This window comes from Schistocerca cancellata, chromosome 12 (genome assembly GCF_023864275.1).
Source record: "Schistocerca cancellata isolate TAMUIC-IGC-003103 chromosome 12, iqSchCanc2.1, whole genome shotgun sequence".
Lineage (NCBI taxonomy): Eukaryota > Metazoa > Arthropoda > Insecta > Orthoptera > Acrididae > Schistocerca > Schistocerca cancellata.
In genome coordinates, this window is record NC_064637.1 from 62527364 (window position 1) to 62548438 (window position 21075).

General features: G+C 39.9%; 1 protein-coding gene across 1 annotated transcript in view; it reads right to left on the reverse strand.

Annotated features, from left to right (window-relative positions):
• Positions 1-1680: 1680 nt before the first annotated feature.
• The window catches only part of LOC126109648 (ELMO domain-containing protein 2), a 28284-nt gene continuing 8889 nt past the window's right edge, over positions 1681-21075 (reverse strand). The window contains exon 2 of the mRNA XM_049914698.1: positions 1681-4116. Coding sequence (XP_049770655.1) covers positions 3618-4116 — 499 coding nt within the window. The 3' untranslated portion in view covers positions 1681-3617. The remainder of the gene's footprint in view (positions 4117-21075) is intronic.

Sequence of the window (21075 nt, forward strand, 5' to 3'; positions counted from 1 at the left end):
GTGCAAATATTCTGTTATTAAAGGACTGACAGACAGTACCTTTGTACTGAACTCACTTTTTACAATATTTCTGGAATACAATGTTAAGTCAAATTCTCTTAACTGGTTACTCAGCCTTACTGTTGTTGTGACTAAAGAATCAAGTTATAAGGGATGATAAAAAACTTTCCATACAATGCCACTGCAGCAGCGTATATGCAACTTAGATTATTGAAGCAACTTAAAATGGGAAGGACACACAGAAAATGTTGTTGGGAAGGCAAACTAAAGACAGCAATTTTTTGGCTGAACACTTAGAAGATGCAACAGATCTACTAAAGAGATTGCCTACACTACACTTGTCCGTCCTCTTTTGGAGTACTGCTGCGCAGTGTGGGATCCTTACCAGGTAGGATTAATGGTGTACATTGAGAAAGTTCAATGAAGAGTAGCACATTTTGTATTAGCAAGAAATAGAGAAGAGAGTTTCACCAGCACAATGCTGGATTTGGGGTGGACATCACTAGAACAAAGGCATTTCCCGTTACAGCGGGATCCTTTCACGAAATTTAAATTATCTACTTTCTCCTCCAAACGTGAAAATATTTTGTCGATGCTGACCTACATAGGGCTAAAACTGTCATCACAATAAAATAAACGAAACCAGAGCTCGCATGTAAAGATATAAGAGTTTGTTTTTACCTCACACTGTTTGAGAGTGGAATAACAGAGAACGATTGTGAAGGCGGTTTGATGAACCCTTTGCCAGGCAGTGTCATTTGCAGAGTATCCATCTATCTGTAGAGCGACTCTGATGCGAGTATATAAGCATCGACATTTAGGCAGGTGATTGGTACGGCATTCGTGTCTTCAGCGTGTATGTGGTAACGTGAACTACGGCAACATTATTACCAAGTGTGTCTCAACAGGACGGACATGCTGTCGAATGCTGCTGATTCTTGATAATGCACGGCCCTATATTGCAAATATTGTATCACAAAAGTGACATCGACTCAAGTGGGAGAGTCTAGAGCACCTGCCCTACAGTCCTGATCTCTCACAATGCTATCATCACATGTTCAGTCCCTTAAAACATGTCTCAAATGGTCAACAATTCCTGTTGGACTAGCATGTGCACAGGCAGTTAATGGACTTCTTCACACAGCACGACATGGTGTTTTACCAAACAGATATCTTCAACCTGCAGCATCGGTTGGGCAGTAGCCTCAATGCTCATGGCGATTTTGCCCATTTGGCTCAAATATGGTTCAAATAGCTCTAAGCACTATGGGACTTAAACATCTGAGGTCATCACTCCCCTAGACTTTGAACTACTTAAACCTAACTAACCTAAGGACATCACACACAGCCATGCCCGAGGCAGGATTCGAACCTGCGACCGTAGCGGTCGCGCGGTTCCAGACTGAAGCGCCTAGAACCGCTCGGCCACTTCGGCCGGCTAGCAAGATTCAATTACATTTAAGGACAAACTGTTGAACATAATGCAAGTGACTACAATGATATTTAACAATTAGCATTGGTATTTGTACAGTAATAAACAGAAATGACAATGATTCTAACAGAAATAGTTACAAGCAGCAGAAATGGAGGTTTTGAAGACAGAAATACATATTTCAGTACGAATATATTAGAAAAAAAAAAGGAGCATCCATATGCTCCATTCCAAATTATTTTTATAAAACAGTACATTTCGTGTACATTCATTTTCTTAGTGGTGTGTGGTCTAATTGGAGAAACAACTAACAGTAAACAGTTACGTGCAGTTTTGGAAATTCAGTTAGTAGAGGCCCTATGAAATGGTCTGCAGTTCAAGTACAGCTAAGGCTCTCCATATTCTACCATATAATGGTCGTTTGCTTTAGATTTATTTAGTGTGTGAAAATTGCCAATCAGAAGCTGATTGTCCAAGAACCGAAAGACAAAGATGAATGCCCAACTTTTCTTCTTCTTATCCCATTGAACAAACTCAACTTCAATAAACCAAGTCTCTTTTGTTCACCGGTGGTAATATCGCACTGTCAGCGCAAGTTGGAAAATCCAGAGGTCTCAAGAGGATGCCTCTACAAGTTTACATGACAAAAAAAAATTCACGTTGTTGATTATGTTTTAATTTTTGAGAATGTAAAACATAACACTGTTAAATTAAATACAATTGTTCCTCGGACTTTTATGAAATGTATAGCTACTGCCACATGGACGAGGCAGTACCAAAACACAAATGTATGAAAATGTAACTAATTAAATCTCTTAATTACTGTGAATGTAAAAGCTGAGCTTCTTTCATATCAAATATGATAGTTTGTTTGATTTTAAGAAATAGAATTGCTTCTGATGACAGTGTTATTTCAGGCCTACCCATATGTTCCATAGAGCTAGAATGGCCACAGAAGAGCAAAAGTCGGCACTGATGCTACGAGGGGTGTTGCCTGGTGGACGAGTACAATTCAGAAGCCAAGGTTTTTGGTTCAATGCCTAATTGGTCCTAGGATGTTTTCATCCAACTTACTGCTTCTTTCACATCTGGCAATATTTTGCGTATGTGACAAACACAAAGTTGGTGAGTTGTCAGGATTCCACATTCTCCTATAACTGGCTGAATAAGTCAGGACAATAGCAGCCCTACTCGTACAGAGACAACCGACTCTGCTCCTCCAAAAGTCCTCGCCCATTATTGCCTGCTCTGCCAAATAGATGAGGATACGCTTTTTACTGAGTAACATAGAATGACAAGTTCAAGTAGAATAGCCATCTCGATACAATAAAGTAACAGGGGAGCATGTAACTGTACGGTTGTTAACCACACAAGTCGTCAATATTATGAGGGGTGTATAGACAACTTAATGACTACACTTTTAAAAAAAATTATTATTAACAAGCATCTCTTTTCTGTTTATTGAACACAGAAATATTCCATTCATTTATTATTTCCATCCTGAATGCATGTATTCAATTTTTCAAAGTCATGCACAGGCAATATTTTTCTAGTATCCACAGCCACAAAAATATATCACATAATAAATATAACACACACAAGTTAGCTCTGACCACACTGTCAGAGGTCTTTGCAATCTTAAACACTAAGAGAAAATAATTCTCATAGATTCTATGAACACATTTAACACGGTGCATTCTCAATTACTGAAATACTATTTGTCGCGACCTGTATAACGCAACAGTCTCGTACTTGAAAAAGTAAGGACTTAACAGGATATTTAAAAAGTGCAAACAAAATCAAATAAATAAGCACAAATGGAATCTTACAGTCTTACAATAACCAAAGTCGATACAATAAAATTCAAATAAAAACAATAGTTAATCATACATGGTATGTCAAAAGAAAAAAAAAAAAAAAAAAAAAAAAAAATAGCCAAGCCTGCATAATAAGTAAAACTTTGGTGGAGATGATGACCATTATATCACATAATATGACACTCTACAACTCATTCTTGTTAAGAGACTTAATGATTTTCTTTTGAGGAACTTCAAATCTGAAAGCCTATCCGTGCCACATTCTGCATCCTGGTGACAACTTTCTGGCAAGAAAGGACAGGGAAGAAACGTGCAAAAGGAGAGGTAACAATTCTAGCGAATGTCACTAGCCGTTCCAGGTAACCTAACTATATATTGTCTACTGATATGTTCAACCTGAAAATTGTACTTGGATTAGTGAGAGATGTGCGGATGGCACTTTCGAAACGCTCCTTGATTCGTGCGAAGTCCATAACATTTTCAGGTTTGGACTCTATCCAGAACCTGTCGAACTCGTAGAACAGGAAGCAGTAGAACTGGTGGAAGGAAGATATGGCGGGGCAGCCGCGGGTGACATTGAAGAAGTGCGTCTTGGCCGTGCCGTCCTTCAACATGTGGTAGGCCATGCTAGTCAGGTTGATGCCGACAATGGCGAAGGCGTACCCGTAGCGGGGGTGGTGCGAGTGAGAGAGCACGTGGCACGCGGCCCCGGGGTACTCCTGGGCAAAGTATATCAGGTTCTCCAGCCCCAGGAGACCCATGCCGCGGAAGTCCGTCTTGGGGTCTTCCCCCTGGAAACCGATATCCTGCCACTGCTTCGTAACACGCGACTCCAAAGGTTTGTCGGGCATCAGTAGCTGCCACAACCTGGAATGTAGAGAACACTGTAAGAACACTGGACAGAAAGGCCACAAATTTTCAGCAGACTTCAGCTAATTGTGTTTATAATGCATTACGAGATGTGATCAAAAAGTAACAGGAATTTTTTAATTTTGCAGGCTTCATACATCCAATTTTCAGAAATTTTTTTATCTTATTCGTGGACATATTCCTGATGTATGTTTGAATTTTCAGCTGTTTTAAATATTTAGTTTACTGTTGACAGTCGAAAAAGTTACACATGTTTTCGAGTGATCAGTAATTTTTTTATTTTTTTATTTTTGGAAACAGTGGATCAAAGAATTTGCATTAAATTTTGCTTGAAACATGGAATGAAGTGCAGCACCACATTCAAAATGTTGTCTGTGGCCCTTGGCGACTTTGCCACAAGTAAGACAAAAGTTTGAGAGTAGTATAAATTTTCCAAAGAGGGTCGAGAAGACTTTGGTGATGACAACAGCCCTAGCCATCCTAGCATATCATTACCAATGGCAATGTGGAAGAAGTAAAAAAATAAATAAAAATAAAATAAAAAAGTTCTGGAAAATTACAATCAGACAGGTTGCTGATGGTGTCAGTATAGCCTTTAGCTCATGTCAGACAATTTTTTCTGAGGTTTTGGGGCATTAAACATGTAGCAGCAAAGTTTGTTCCAAAATTGTTGAATTTTGACCAAGAACAGCACTGTGCAGACATTGCACAGGATCTGTTGAATGAAGTTGACAATGATCCAGAACTTCCAAAGACAGTTATAACAGATGGCAAAGCAAGGGTAGAACAGTATGACACTGAAACCAAGACCAATCGTCCCAATGGAAACTGCCTGATGGGCAAAGACCAAAAAATATTCCACAAGATCGGCCACATGTGAAGGTTCTTCTCACTGATTTCTTCAACCGCAATGGGACAGCTCATCACAAGTTTCTGCCTTATTGTCATACAGCCAACAAGGAATACTACTTGGAATTTATGTGCCATTTGCGTGAAGCAATCCAAGAAAAATGACCAGAACTGTGGTGAAACCGCTCATAGAAATTGCATCACAATAATGCTCCCACTCACAGCTCAATGCTTCTTTGCGTTTTGCTGGCAAAAAACAAAACTGTTATGTTGTCTCAGCCACCGTTTTTGGCAGACAAGGCCCCCTAAGACTTCTTTCTTTGTTTGAGAACCCTGAAATGACGTCTTTTGATGCCCTGATGAGATAAAAACAGACTTGCTGAAGGAGCTGAACACCATAGTGAAAAGCGAGTTCCAGAAGTGCTTCCAAGACTGGAAAAAGTTCTCACACAAGTGTATTATATCTGAGGGAGTTTACTTTGAAGGGGGCAAAGATGATGATGAATAAATAAAGACTCTTTAAGAAAAACAAAAATTCCAATTATTTTGTGATCACATCTTGTACATCCTTTAAGACACAATATTACATTGTGGAGAGAATCATTTTAGCAATGAAAGAGTCTAATGACTTTTTTATTTAACTATAATGACTGGTCTTTGGTGAATTGGGCTGTCTTCAAATGTGAAACAAAACACACAGGAGGACAGTTGTTACCACTGGCAACAGCTGCTGAGCATTGTTACAAATTGCAAACCATATTTCCAAAACTACCATACAAAAGAAGGCCAACCACAAATCAGTTCCTACATTCAACCACTGACCACTGTACATATGCAAAGACGACAGATACAGAATTAAGTGACTACTGCAGCAGAGGGACAGCTCAAATGCTGCCAGTTTTAGGGTTGTCTGTAGCATGGCTATCCGCACACACTCTGACTGTGAATGTATACATTTTGCTAACTGAGTGAATTAGTCTTTCCTGCAAATAATATTACCATGGCAGCATACTATGGAAATAAAAGATTTTTTTGACAGTGTGTGATAATATTGCTGATTGACTTACAGTCATAAGGCTGTGATAAAAGGCACAGTTCGCTGCTTAATGTTTCATCTTTCACTACCAGAGACTTCAGATGTTATAACAAGTCGATAAAGCTGTTAAAGACTCAAAACACACTGAACTTCCCAACTTGTCACAGTCTATGATGAAATCTCCAACAGTGGAAGGCGAAATGTTAGAAGGCAATTATGTATTGGACCATGGCCTTATGCCAATAAATCAAATATCAGCAATATCGCAAATACCAGCCATGAATGTCTACATTGTATGAATAATTTAGGAAGAGACAGATTGCTACTTACCACACATATGACACTCTTCAGTTACAGATATGCACAATTAAAAGACACTTACAAAAAAACTCCCAGTCACATACTTCATCAGCAAAAGAGAAATGCACCTCATTCATACACACAAGCAACTCGTGTACAAATGACGCCAACTCTGGCAACTCGGGCCAGAATGCCTTGTATGAATGTTTGATAATGCCAATGTTTGGGAGAGTACAAAGGACCACCTCTCCAGGTACGAAACTTGGGGAGTGCAGATAGTCAACAATGCCACCACACCTACACTCAATACAGTCTAAGGTTAATAACTGTATTGAGCAAATGTGTCCACAACAAAGAATTGATCAGCTCCTCAAAACTGAAACACAAATCATCAGAACTCTCATAAAAAAATAAATACCAGATTAAAGGAGCCAGAGAATCCTCCCCAATGAATCTGTGTAATGAGGGATTGGCCCAATAACAAGCACAATGAAAAAGAAAAATTTCTTTCACATCTTGCGACTGCAAGGAAACAAGATCTTACTACAACTTGTGATGAGAAAGAAGACAGGATGATGATGGATCTGACAAATTCAGGAAGATTCTCAAGCAGTTAGACTCCAGATAACAGATGCAGAAAACAAAGACGAAATACTTTTCTTAAGAATCATGAAATTTCAGATTAAATGTGAAAATCATGATCAGAAATAATGAATCATTATTGAGCAGATCACAAGCACTGAATAGTACAACCTCCAAAAAAAAAATAAAAATAAAAACTGAATGTATTATGACAAGTGGTCCAATGTGGCAAATAAAGTGAACAATAAGAAGAAGAAGAAGAAGAAGAAGAAGAAGAAGATGATGATGATGATGATGATAATGATGATGACTAACCCATCCAATACATAAAACAACTACAGAGGAATCTCCCTCCTGATCACCAGAATCCCATCAGTTTGTCTCTTGAACAGAACACAAAAACAATTGGTACCTAAATCAGCAGAATATCAAGCTGGATTCAGACTGAACAGGTCATTCCAAGAACAAATTTTTAACTTCAAAACTGCATTCAAAACGTGAGCCTTCCCCCCAGTCACAAACCTCTAGTATGTAGATTTGTCGATTTCAAAACAGTGTTCAACTGAGTAGACAGGCTCAAACTATTTCAAATCTTGGAAGAGAAGGGATTAGACCCAAAACACAAGAACTTAAAAAACAAACATGAACTGGCACAAAATCTAAATTAAATTTTACTGGGGAAACCTCGGAACCCTTTGACATTAAAACAGGTGTGATACAAGGAGAAGGATTCTTTCCTATTCTGTTCAGTGTCACCCCAGATAAGGTTATGGAAGAATGGGAGAAAGAACTCAAGAAATGTGGATTTTGGAAGCCAATCTTCCGGGGCTTTCCCAAAGACAACCACTACATACCATACCTCGCATTTCCAGACGACCTGGCAATACTTGCAGAAGACAAGAGACTGCTGTCAAACAGCTCAAGGCTTTTAAAGAACATGCAGAAAACGTAGGGTCTGAAGTGTTGCATGCACCTTTCCTTGTCTACACATATGATCTGAGAGGCACTGATTAACGGGACCTCTACTTCCAAGAGAATCAACTGCAGTGACTGGATTACAGGAAAACGTAAATATGTCAGATGTTACGTTGTGTGCAGATCTCATGAAGTGTTTCAACTACAAAGAGTGAGTCAGCTGCTACATAAAACCCTGGACCAACAAGAAAAACACTTCAGGTTACGAATCTCATTCAAGAAAACTGAATTCTTATGTCTGAAGGTAGAAGTGGGGAACCCGAAAATAAAACACAGTAAAATCAACAGGGTCCTGTATTTTAAAAACCACTAAGAATTCATCAAACTGATAGGCCTTGGAAAACATCTCTCAGCAAAATTGCCTCCAAAATGTCAGCATTAAGGTAAGCCCAAAACCTCTACAGCAAAAAAATCCATGTCAAGACAGACAAAAAGTCAGCACTACAACACATTTATACAACCAACAGTCTCTTTACATTTGCGAAACACTGACACTTAATAGAAAAAAAACAAATTTGAAGGGCTCAAAACATGAGAGAGAAAGATAATTAGGAAAATTTTAGAAGAAAGACATCCCAAAGACAGTTATAGGCTACAAACAATCAAAACAGAAAAATTTTCAAATATCTGAAGTCTAAATTCACATTACAAAAAGGTAAATCAAATTCTTTTATCATCTCAAAAGACTACCAGCAAAGCAAAAGACAAAAAGGATAATAGACCAAACAACACCACTGAAAAATTCAACACTTTGGCTGAACGCAATCTGAAAGGATCTCAAAACCACAAACATAAGACCAACCGGCATTTTAAAAAGGGACACCTTAAAACACACAGTGACAAATGGGAAGCTACATCACGGCAACAAAACAAATAGCGTACGGGCAAAAGTGGTCAGAAGAATGTAAATAATCTTTTTTGGAAAGAACAAAAGCTTATTGGAAGAACAAGAAGAACCTAAAGAAAAGTTGACTGACTTAACTGCTTAATGTCTCATTTATTAGGTGAATTTGATGATGATGATGATGATGATGATGCTTTTTAAATAATTACAACTTATCATTTGAAATGGTAAGTAGGTTAAAACATCACACACACTGAAGTCCATGTCTTCACAGTTCAACAATAGGAAAGAGTCGGCCACTCAATCCATTCTGTAACAACTCGGGGATGAGTCCCGACTCATCACAAATGCTTAAAGCCTCCGCTTCACTCATCCGATTGTTACTCAAAATAGTCCAACCATTTATTGCCCTAGTAGCAGCATACAGACAACATTAAAATATGGCACACTGTTACAGTAACGCCATATGCATCACCTTCTGGAGGTCTATCAAGATGCACGAGAAAGCCGTGGGTTACGGTGTAGAGCCCAAACTCTAGGATGAGCTAGGCTGATTTTGTTTCCTCGGAGTGGATTGACAAAAGGAGGCCACAGTTAGGTCACCCAACCAAAGTTTGCAATATTTCTAGCCAGTCTCTTTACTCACATGCCCACAATTGTGCTCCTCACCAGTAATATTTGCCTTTAGAGCTGGATGACCACCCTACGGCTTGTGACTAGAGTCACGCTCTATCAAAATGACATTTCAGTAGGTTCGGTGCAGTACATAAATGACAATGTAAATGCTAGGATTACAAGTAGTATTCGTAGCACTGATAGGGAAAGAAACATAAATGAACATGAGAGAGAGAAAATGGGAGCCGATCATTTCTCTTTGCTTTTTGTCTGTCTGTCTTGCACATAATTAGAACTGCATATCATTCAGCATTAGTCCATTTTACATCACTAAAAAATATAAGTAATAAAAATCAGTTGATCACATAACTTCTGTGCTTTTATGCAACTGAAGCAATTACTTTTGAGGCAAGTATAGCTTACACTGACAAACATAAAAATATGGGTAGTTATTGTTATTCTGTACTCAAAATAACATTCTTCAACAGGGTCGAAGGCAAGTGTTTCCTGTTATTACTGATAAATGTGTAAGTTAGTCTGTGAATAACAGAAACATTTTATCGCCAACTGCGACATAATCACGTGTACAAAAACAGTGATCCAATACTGTAAAATGCTTTTTTATTCCAGTCACTGATCACAAATGAATTCTTTAGACGATAAAGAATTCATTTGTGATTAGTAACTGGAATAAAAAAGGAGAAACATTTTATGTAAGAGTGCCCAAGTACTAAAGGGATGTTTGATATATTTTTGTTTAGTTTTATTTTTTGAGGAAATTGTGTTTTCTTGCACTATACAATAAGTCTGTGTTGTTTCCTTTATTTCTGCTACAACATCCTGTTTTTCACACTACAGTTCAACAATTTATGAATAAAACCTGAACCAAACAATTTCAATTTTTCTATAAATAGTGTTTATTTTTACGTAACAAACAAGAGAATAAGTAAGTAGAACGAAAATGTTTTTTAGGTTATGGAGCCCTTAATATATTCTCCTCAGTTTCTAGATTGTTCACTTTGTCCAGTTTCTAGGGAATCTAGGAAAACACAGATCACGTACGTAAATTAAACGATAATAATGAGGTAGCACCTGATAGGTATGCAATACATCTAACATTCTGGTAACAAAGGTACGATCTCAATTGGGAAACGCTATTAGAAAAATCTACCACCATCTACACTGGCTTGACGTAACCTATGGTAGTTTTACAACTCTACTTGCAACAAAACATGTGATCTTCTTTAGATTTCCTCTATCGGCCCCATCTGGTGAGGGTCCCAGACTAACAAACTACACTCAAGTATCAGTACAACGACAAAAAAGTTAGAAGCTACTGTGAGGAATGAGAAACTGGCACAGTGTGCACTAGACATTGTGGGAAACGTGTGCAGAAAACAGGATCTATGTGTCAGTCACAAGAAAACAGTAGTTTTAACACTTATAGGGAAATAAATCCACCACACATACTACAGTGTGTTTAACACTGTTTTGACAATTTCAAATTTGAATAAAACACAAACTAACTGCAAAACAAAGTTGAGCATTTTACACGAGATACAACATTTATTCATATTTACTTACAAAATACTACATTCGGCAAATGACGACCGTTCACGGCTACGTGACACTAGAGGCATTTCACCCAGTTTTTGAATAAACGTTTTGTAACTGCGGCAAATTTCATAGAGAATCTGAGCTTTTAACTGCTGCAAGCTTCTGGGGGGCAGAAACAGAATATTTGAGTCAGTACAGCCCGAAGAATTAGTGTCGAGTAAGGAACTAGTAAAAGGTCTCCTGGTGCTTTTTAGGAGTACCCGTTGGCTTCACTAGACTCACAGGAAGCAAAATTGCACAATAAATCCAGTTTTTCTTGCGAGCAAAGTGGGCTTAGACCACTGCTGTTTTCGTCTCCCTGCGTTAATCAAATCACCAAACCAAACTGGTAGAATGAGGGTTTTGTAAGCTACTTTGCTCATGGGTAGGCAGATTTATCTGAAGATTCCTCAGGAAGTCTATCCGCCTACTGTCTTTCTGACGATTACTTTAAGTATTGTTGCACTTTAACCATTTTTGTCTTACCTAACATATATGTTATGTAACAGTCTGCCATCATTTTCTCTTACCAGTAGCAATGCATACGTTTTGAATGCCTGCTGTTGTTGCGTGGACAGACACGGACACATTTGTACAGGCACACGAAAGTGAGGTCTTTAGTGCCCACGCAAAAACAGGGCGAGACTAATGTCAATAAAATACACAAAACAGGAAGATAAAACAGCATGTAAAACACAGGTAACAAAAGTTGAAAAACTATATGCATACCCGCACAGAAACATGGAGCGATATATTGCGTCAGAACAGTCAATATAATGACTCTTTCTTTTTAGATGCCTGTCTGTACATGATATCCTAGCTATTTTTGAGGAGGAGGAGGAGAAGATGCAACATATATTTATTGAGCCTCTTGAAGCTAATATGGAGTCAGATGAAGATTCTGATGAAGAAGATGCGGGTGGAAAGATTAATAATGTCGGCTTCAGGCTGGTGCAGAAGTGATTTTAATCAGAAAAAACAGGTTAGGTGGCAAACCTGAGAACGAGTACTTTCACGATGACATAACAGAAAATGTTAATTCCAATGAAACAAAGGCCACCACTGTAATCAAAAATTGGAGAAAGTACCATCTGCAAGGTATTAATGCTGTATTTCCCGACAGTGATTGTAGTTAATACAAAAGCTGGTCTATAATTCAGCACTTTGAACTGTTTCTGAATGATTAAATAATTAAATTTTTCCGTCACTGGATCAACGAAATAGACTTCATTCAAGAACTGACCAGATCTGAAAATAAGACATGAGGAGATAAAAGGCATTCTAGGGAGTCTAATTGTCACAGGCTATAAACCCTGTCAAGTAGAAGATGTTACTGAGAATCGGAGTTGGACATGAGAAATCAAATCATGTGCAACATAATGAGAGAGAGAGAGAGAGAGAGAGAGAGAGAGAGAGAGAGAGAGAGAGAGAGAGAGATTTGAAACAATAGTGAGATTCATTCACTAGTATAACACACAAATCAGTGTCAAGGACAAAATGTAGAAACTTTGTCCATTGCCAAATACGCTAAGAAAATAGCTCTCTCTCCACTTTTGTCTTGAACAGAATTTGGATTACGATGACAGCATGAGAAGTATTTTGTCAGGCAGAGATGCAAACAGTTTCTGAATGGTGTGTGCATTAGATCTGGTTACAAAATACTAAACACAAACACGAGTTAGTGGATTTTTAAATACATCAAGGAGCTGAAACACAAATGAATGAAGAGCATGAGACAGCATTTGGGAAATGTGGAGCACCTCTGGCTCAAGTGTTCCGTTCACTTCCTGAAAAAAAAAAGTAGGAATCTATCCTTATCAGTTTTATTTTCACAACCTCTCTCCATTGCAGATGATATTGGTTCACCTAAAGGAAAGAGATTATGGTGCTACTGAGACTATTCGTGAGAACTGCCTACCTAAAGAATGTCAGCTTGTACCTCGTAAGACAATATCCTAAAGGACTATGAGGAGACTTTGATTACACGAGCAGCAAGGAAAGTGGAGTTGTTATTACCAAATGGCTATATAATTATGCAGTAACAATCGATTCAACCAGCCACAGCACCAATTGTCAGAGACTCCAAATAAAGGAAGAAAAGAATCATTGTATCTAAACCACATTTTATTGAAGAAAACAACAAAAATATGGGGAAAGGGGGACGTGAACTGGCTGAATGGACAAAAATATAATGTTATATAGGGAGAGTATTTGAGAAAAGAAATAGTGGTGGCCAATTTGTAATTGGATTCTGGATGCATTTGTACATAATGGATGGCATCTTCACAGGAAGATGTATATGAATATGTCACAGTTGCAGTGTTAACACTACATTACAAAACATTAGCGGACTTCCAATGCAACAATCTCTAGAGATCCTCGATGCCCTGCAGGTAATTTGTATAGAGGTAAAATGGTGCACAACATCAGGTGTGATCAGAAAAATCATCTGGCAGTTATGGTATCAAGGGAAAAAAGAAGACACTGTACTGCAGAAAACTGAAGAGGAATTCTGAGAACAATGGGCTGCAACTGCAGTATAGGTTTGTCCATAGTGTGTCCGGTCTGTATCACTGAAAGTGAATACCATCACCTAAACATAATATAGATAAACACTGCATTATTTTATTTGCTGTGATGCATTCCACTTAAAATATATGTTCTGTCTAGGGTGACATACAGGGCAAAATATATTTAAAAAACAAAGATTCCATGACTTACCAAACAGGAAAGCGCTGGTAGATAGGCACAATAAAAAAACACACAAACACACACACAAAATTTCAAGCTTTCGCAACCAACGGTTGCTTCGTCAGGAAAGAGGGAAGGAGAGGGAAAGACGAAAGCATGTGGGTTTTAAGGGAGAGGGTAAGGAGTCATTCCAATCCCGGGAGCGGAAAGACTTACCTTAGGGGGGAAAAAAAGGACAGGTATGCACACATATATCCATCCACACATATACAGACACAAGCATACCTGTCCTTTTTTCCCCTAAGGTAAGTCTTTCCGCTCCCGGGATTGGAATGACTCCTTACCCTCTCCCTTAAAACCCACATCCTTTCGTCTTTCCCTCTCCTTCCCTCTTTCCTGACAAAGCAACCGTTGGTTGCGAAAGCTTGAAATTTTGTGTGTGTGTTTGTGTGTTTTTTTATTGTGCCTATCTACCAGCGCTTTCCCGTTTGGTAAGTCATGGAATCTTTGTTTTTTAATATATTTTTCCCATGTAGAATGTTTGTTTCTATTTTATTTGTGACATACAGGCGGCGCACAAAATGTGTTACCAATTGTTTCTTTCACAATTTACGACGCACATTAGATATCCCACTGGGATCTCTACAGCAGTACCAGCAGAGCTTGGAAAAACAAATGAGTTACGAAATGACGTGTAATTCATGATACTGCCGCTAGGAGACTAGTAAGCAGCAATGGCTGACAATGGAAGACTGACGACACAGCAACGATCGGCAATTGTGTTACTTTTTCATGAAACGAAAAGCCTTGTTGTGACTCAGAGGCATTTTCGACAACAGTTTAACACACGATGGGTCCCTTGCAAGAAGACTATCCACAGGTTATACGATAAATTTGTACAGGAAGGAACAGTATTGGAAGCGAAGCGACCTCTGCCTAAGCCTGTTTGTTCACTGGAGAATATTGAAGCGGTACGAGCTGCTGTACAGAGAGGTCCCGGGAAATCGTGTAGAAAGGCAGCAGTGCAACTGGGAATATCCAGACGCTCCGTTCAACCCATTCTTAAAAGTGACCTCCATATGTACCCATACAAGATGACCTGTGCACAGAAGCTCACTGAACAACGCAAGCAGCAGAGACTACTGTTTGCTCAGTGGGCGGAGGATAGGGAAGAAACTCTCAACAACGTTTGGTTTTCAGACGAGGCGCATTTTCATTTAGACGGTGTGGTTAACAAACAAAATGTATGCTTTTGGGCCACTGAAAACCCACAAGTGCTTCATGAACGACAACATTATGCTCTGAGGGTTACAGCATGGGCAGCAATTTGCAGTCACGGACTTATTGGACCCTTTTTCTTTGAAGAAACTGTGAACAGCGAGTGTTATTTGAGCATGCTTCACAATAGCTTCATTCCACAGCTTCTTGCTACTGCCTTGCCCTTCAACATGCAGTGGTTCATGCAAGATGGAGTAAGGCCACATACTGCAAACACTGTGTTGGAGTTTTTACACGAGCATTGTGACATGCGGATCATTTCACTCAGGTTTCCAGGTCGCTTGAATGACGGACAAAATTGGCCCCCCCAATAGTCCAGACCTCAATCCATGTGACTTTTTTCTTTGGGGGTACCTAAAGGAAAAAAATTTCCTGAAATGTCCACGTGATTTAATGGAGCTCAGAAGGCTTATTGTTCAAGCTCGCAGTGACATTACGGAAGACATGTGCCGTAGGGTAATCACTAATTTCAGTGTTCGTTTGAAGGAAGTTAGGAAACTAAATGGTGGACATATTGAGCATGTGCTGAGTTACAACAAATCTCCATGGACGGCTCTTCATTGTAGTACATGTTCCTTTCAGATTGTATTGACAATAAAGTTTATATTCAAAAACAAAATGGTAACACATTTCATGAGCCACCCTGTATGTGCATCACTTTTGTTTAAATCATTAAACATATGCATATCTATGACGAAGTCTTCTCGGGTTATCAGCCATGTCAAGGCATCATTCTGCGGCAATGTTTCGACAAGTTTCCTAGTTGTCATCTGCAGGTGAAATGTCAGGTTCGTGACCTGTCTGGGTCTTTATAGCCGCTGAGCTACAGGTTCCTCCCAGGAGGAGGAGGAGGAGGAGGATATTAGTGTTTAACGTCCCGTCGACAACGAGGTCATTAGAGACGGAGCGCAAGCTCGGGTAAGGGAAGGATGGGGAAGGAAATCAGCCGTACCCTTTCAAAGGAACCATCCCGGCATTTGCCTGAAGCGATTTAGGGAAATCGCGGAAAACAACCTAAATCAGGATGACCAGAGACGGGATTGAACCATCGTCCTCCCGAATGCGAGTCCAGTGTGCTAACCACTGCGCCACCTCGCTTGGTAGGTTCCTCCCACTCGCTCACATCGGCAGCACTAATTGCACCCCTCAGGAAGGGGTGTCGCAGCCAGCGGTGAGGTGGAGTCGCAGTCTATGGTGGTGGTGGGAGGTTCCCTGTGTGCTGGTGGGTCTGTACTTTGCGTCCTTGTGGGGCCGGTCCATTCCATCCACTGCCTTCACCGGTTTTGCATCAGTGTTCTTGCCGTATTTTTGTTGTTGCTGAATCCCATGTGGCACTAAGTTGGAAACCACTATGTAGGTTGACGTTGTCATGGACTCTTATCTCCATAGCCTCTTTAATTATTGAACACCAGAACCTGTTAACCCTGCACAGCAGTTCTGACTGTTCGAAATAAAACATACAATTTTCCTTGAGATTGTGTTCCACCACTGCAGATTTCTCATTTTGGCCTGGGCAAACGTTCTGAGCAGCTCTGTGATATACATCGCTGCGTATGGCCTACGTATTGTTTGCCATACTCACAGCTGATGCTGTAGATCCTAGGTACCTGTATTTCTAGTTTATCCTTCACTGAGCCCAGCATATTCTTGATTTTGGCGGATGAGTGAAAGATTGTTTTTAGGTTGCTCTTTTCTAATATTGTGGCAATCGTTGCCGTCTGTGGCCCAGCTTAAGGAACCGACGCCAAGCCCTTAGTGCCTTCTTCACATACGTCTTCTTTCTTCATCTCGCTCGACCGGACAGCGCAACTTACCTGCGCCTCAAAACAGCCATTCTCGCAGAAGGTTTTCCTCAAATGGTGCAGTTCCTTGTCACATTTATCTTTTGCTCTGTGCACCAAGGTGGTGAGCAGGGATTTGCGTTGTGCTGGATGGTGGCAGCTATTGGTGTTAAGATACAGGTAAGTGTGTATCTTCTTCCTGTAAATGGAATGATCTAACATGCGGTCAATTCTCCTCCTATACCGTGATGCTGAGGAAAAGTAGAGATCTGTTTTCTTCCGCCTCCACGGTGAATTTAATATTGACATGTATGCTGTCAAGTGATTAAGATATTCTTTTAGATTTTCCTTTGTCACGCGGCCAAATTACGCATGTGTCGTTCAAGTAGCGGCAGAACACCTTCGGTTTCACGAGAGGCATTTTGAGAATTTTTAGCATATTGCAGCCCCGTCAGCAACTGTGATAGATTAATATAGTGAAAAATCCGCCTCTGTTGTGAAAAATTTCTGGTCTTTACCAAGGTTTCAGCTAGAATAATCTAGCCTTCTTCATAAGCATAAAATTACTATAACATACCAAAATTACTATAACATGCCAGAGTCAGGCACAGTCAACATTAAAAATTAAAACCTATAGTACTGTGGTACCAAGGCACCATGTCGAATTAAAATTACTTAACTGAAGTCCAGCCCCAGCATCACTTCACCACACTGTTGGTTGGCAGCAGCAACTACGCTGGCACTGACTGTTGCATGCGGAATTGCACTGCAAAATTTTTGCAACTGAGGCAGATTTTTCCAATATCAGAGCCATTTTGAGAGATGTTTCTTCAATGTGTTCCATGTATAGATTTGCAATACGTGGCAACAGAGAGGAACCCAAGGCAACTCCTTCTATCTGTCAGTAGAATTTACCACCACACTGAAAGTATGTGATGCGAATGCATGGAGGAACAGTTCCACTGTGTTTTTGTTGAAGTGGCCCTTAGTTATGTCGAGGAGTCCTGAAGATGAGCACATCATCAAAGCGGACTAGGATGTCACCTTTGTCCAGACATGTCCCTCGAAGTACCTTCACAAACTCTGTTGAGTTTAACATGGTGAGCACAATGTGCCACAGGATACTTCAATAGCTGCACCAGGCGTTTGCCTACTCCAAAAATTCGCGAATTTATTGTATCCACTACTGGATGTAGTGAAAATCCCTTCTGGTGTACCTTTGGAAGTCCGTACAGGCACAGTGGTATCGGTGCTCTGAGGTACAGCCATCTAACTATATCCTTGTCTGTTCGTGAATCTTTTACCAGCGAGATGGTCTTCCTCGTCACAGCTGATTTTGGATCTTTTTTCACTTGTTTGTAAGCTGGATCTCGTAAAAGGATCTGAATCTTCTGCCAGTAGTCAACTGATATAGCACTTCTATCGCATTACCCTTGTGTACCGCTAGAACTACTTTATCTTTGTCTTCTCGTAGGTCGCTTACGGTATTTACTCGAATCTAAGCCGCACTTTTTTTCCGGTTTTTGTAATCCAAAAAACCGCCTGCGGCTTAGAATCGAGTGCAAAGTAAGCGGAAGTTCTGAAAAATGTTGGTAGGTGCCGCCACAACTAACTTCTGTCGTCGAATATATGTAGCGCTACGCAGGCATGCTTCGCAGGCACAAAGACAAATACTGGCACCAAAACCTCTGCGACAGTAAATAAATTAAAAAAAAAAAAAAAAGGTGGAAGACGAGCTTTTCTTTCTCTGCCCCGAGTTTCGACCACTGCATTTTCATACATTATCCAACGAAGTAAATACAAATTCCGTATTGTTCCTCTTCGAACGTAGCAGCATTTCAATGTACTACGAAAATCCGACTGGCAATACTGTTTGGGATGTTTGTCAATATGGCCAACTCTGCTTTCTGAATTTTTTCCTAACTTTGAGAAGAAATGGTTGCTAATAGGAACTTTTATGGATTGTGAATCACATACAGAATTCTCTTCACCATAAGAATAATACGAATATAAACATTTTGCCATGTATTCTTTCATGTTTGCTGCTATCTCATTTAAATCCTGTCCGCCTAACAAACTACGAAACTAGAGTGAGACAATAGCAGACGCGGAAGAATATACATACCATGTCATGTTTATATTCCTATTATTCTTATGCCTAGTAGTGATACAGTCAGAAATGAAGCACGGCAATTGACTAGATTTTTAAATCTAAGATGACTAATTTCTGTGCATAATGTAATGTACTAAAGAGGCGTCTGCAAAGATTTTCAAACGGAAAAAATTTTCACTAAATTCTCGTTCAGAACATCTTCTATCATACGCAATCTATTATTTGGTTCTTGCTGATCATTATCAAAGAAAGCAGCAGTGTAAGTAGCAACGAATAGCAGTCTCTTGCCATTGTTTCGCTAATGAGACGATTCCTTTCTTTGTTTTTTTTAATTGTAAGCGGCGGTAGCGTGCACAAAAGCAAGCCATACCGCGAGCGGCGACAGGCCGTAAACACGCACTACCAGAATGCAACAAACAATGCATGACACAGTACAGCAATGCATTTTCAGCTTTGAGTGACGCAAACACCTATAACAAAGAGAACTGCACTTGTCAGATCAAAGAAAAATAAGCAATCAATTCAAACCAGACGAAGCACGTGAAAAAGGAAGGGTACCCGTATAAATAAGGATGGAGCGCCTGATGCATAACAACGGCTACCTGGTAAAGCTTAACTGCTAAGCTTACGACTCGAACCAAACTACTACAGCTCTATCGTCATTCATTCAACCTAAATTGTGTCTCATATTACAATGGACCAACTTTGTTTCGATTTGGAAGTGTGACCTAAAACTTTTCTCTCCCTTGAATTCCGAGTCTCAGATTTCAGGTGCGGCTTAGATTCGGGAAAATTTTTTTTCCTCGATTTCGAGTCTCATTTTTCAGGTGCGGCTTAGATTCGAGTAAATACGGTATCACCCAGCTTTCAGCTGTGGAGAAGCCTGTTTTCAGCATTTCTCCCCTTTTTTTCAAGACCCTAAGAGTCTCCCTTCTGAACTATTTGGCAGTGTCAGACATCCCTTCTAGAGGCACACAGTTGGCATTGCCTACACAGACGAGGCAGAGGACCCTGCAGTTCGGCTGCTATAAAGACCCGGAGAGGACACGAATCCAACAACTCACCGGAAGATGACAATTAGGAAACTCGGTGAAACATAGCCGCAGAGCGACACCTCGACTCAGGTGACAACCCGAGAAGACTTCAGTGTTGAGATTCGCCAAGATAGTATAAAATTGCATATATGGATATGCATATATGGATAAGCAGAAAGGTGGAAGGAGTATATAGAGGGCCTATACAAGGGCGATGTACTTGAGGACAATATTAAGGAAATGTAGATGAAGATGAAATGGGAGATATGACAGTGCATGAAGAGTTTGACAGAGCACTGAAAGACCCGAGTCAAAACAAGGCCCCGGGAGTAGACAACATTCCATTAGAACTACTGACAGCCTTGGGAGAGCCAGTCCTGACAAAACTCTACCATCTGGTGAGCAAGATGTATGAGACAGGCGAAATTCCCTCAGACTTCAAGAAGAATATAATAATTCCAATCCCAAAGAAAGCAGGTGCTGACAGATATGAAAATTATGGAACTATCAGTTTAATAAGCCACGGCTGCAAGATACTAACAGGAATTCTTTATGGACAAATGGAAAAACTGGTAGAAGCTGACCTCTGGGAAGATCAATTTGGATTCCGTAGAAATGTTGGAACACGTGAGGCAATACTGACCCTATGACTTTTCTTAGAAAATAGATTAAGGAAAGGCAAACCTATGTCTCTAGCATTTGTAGACTTAGAGAAAGCTTTTGACAATGTTGACTGGAATATTCTCTTTCAAAGTCTGAAGGTGGCAGGGGTAAACTACAGGGAGCGAAAGTCTATTTACAATTTGTACAGAAACCAGATGACAGTTATAAGAGTCGAGGGGCATGAAAAGGAAGCAGTGGTTGGGAAGGGAGTGGGACAGGGTTGTAGCCTCTCCCCGATGTTATTCAATCTATGTATTGAGCAAGCAGTAAAGGAAACAGAAGAAAAATTCAGAGTAGGTATTAAAATCCATGGGGAAGAAATAAAAACGTTGAGGTTCGCCGATGACATTGTAATTCTGTCAGAGACAGCAAAGGACTTGGAAGAGCAGTTGAACAGAATGGACAGTGTCTTGAAAGGAGGGTATAAGATGAACATCAACAAAAGCAAAATGAGGATAATGGAATGTAGTAGAATTAAGTCGGGTGATGCTGAGGGAATTAGATTAGGAAATGAGACACTTAAAGTAGTAAAAGAGTTTTGCCATTTGGGGAGCAAAATAACTGATGATGGTCGAAGTAGAGAGGATATAAAATGTAGA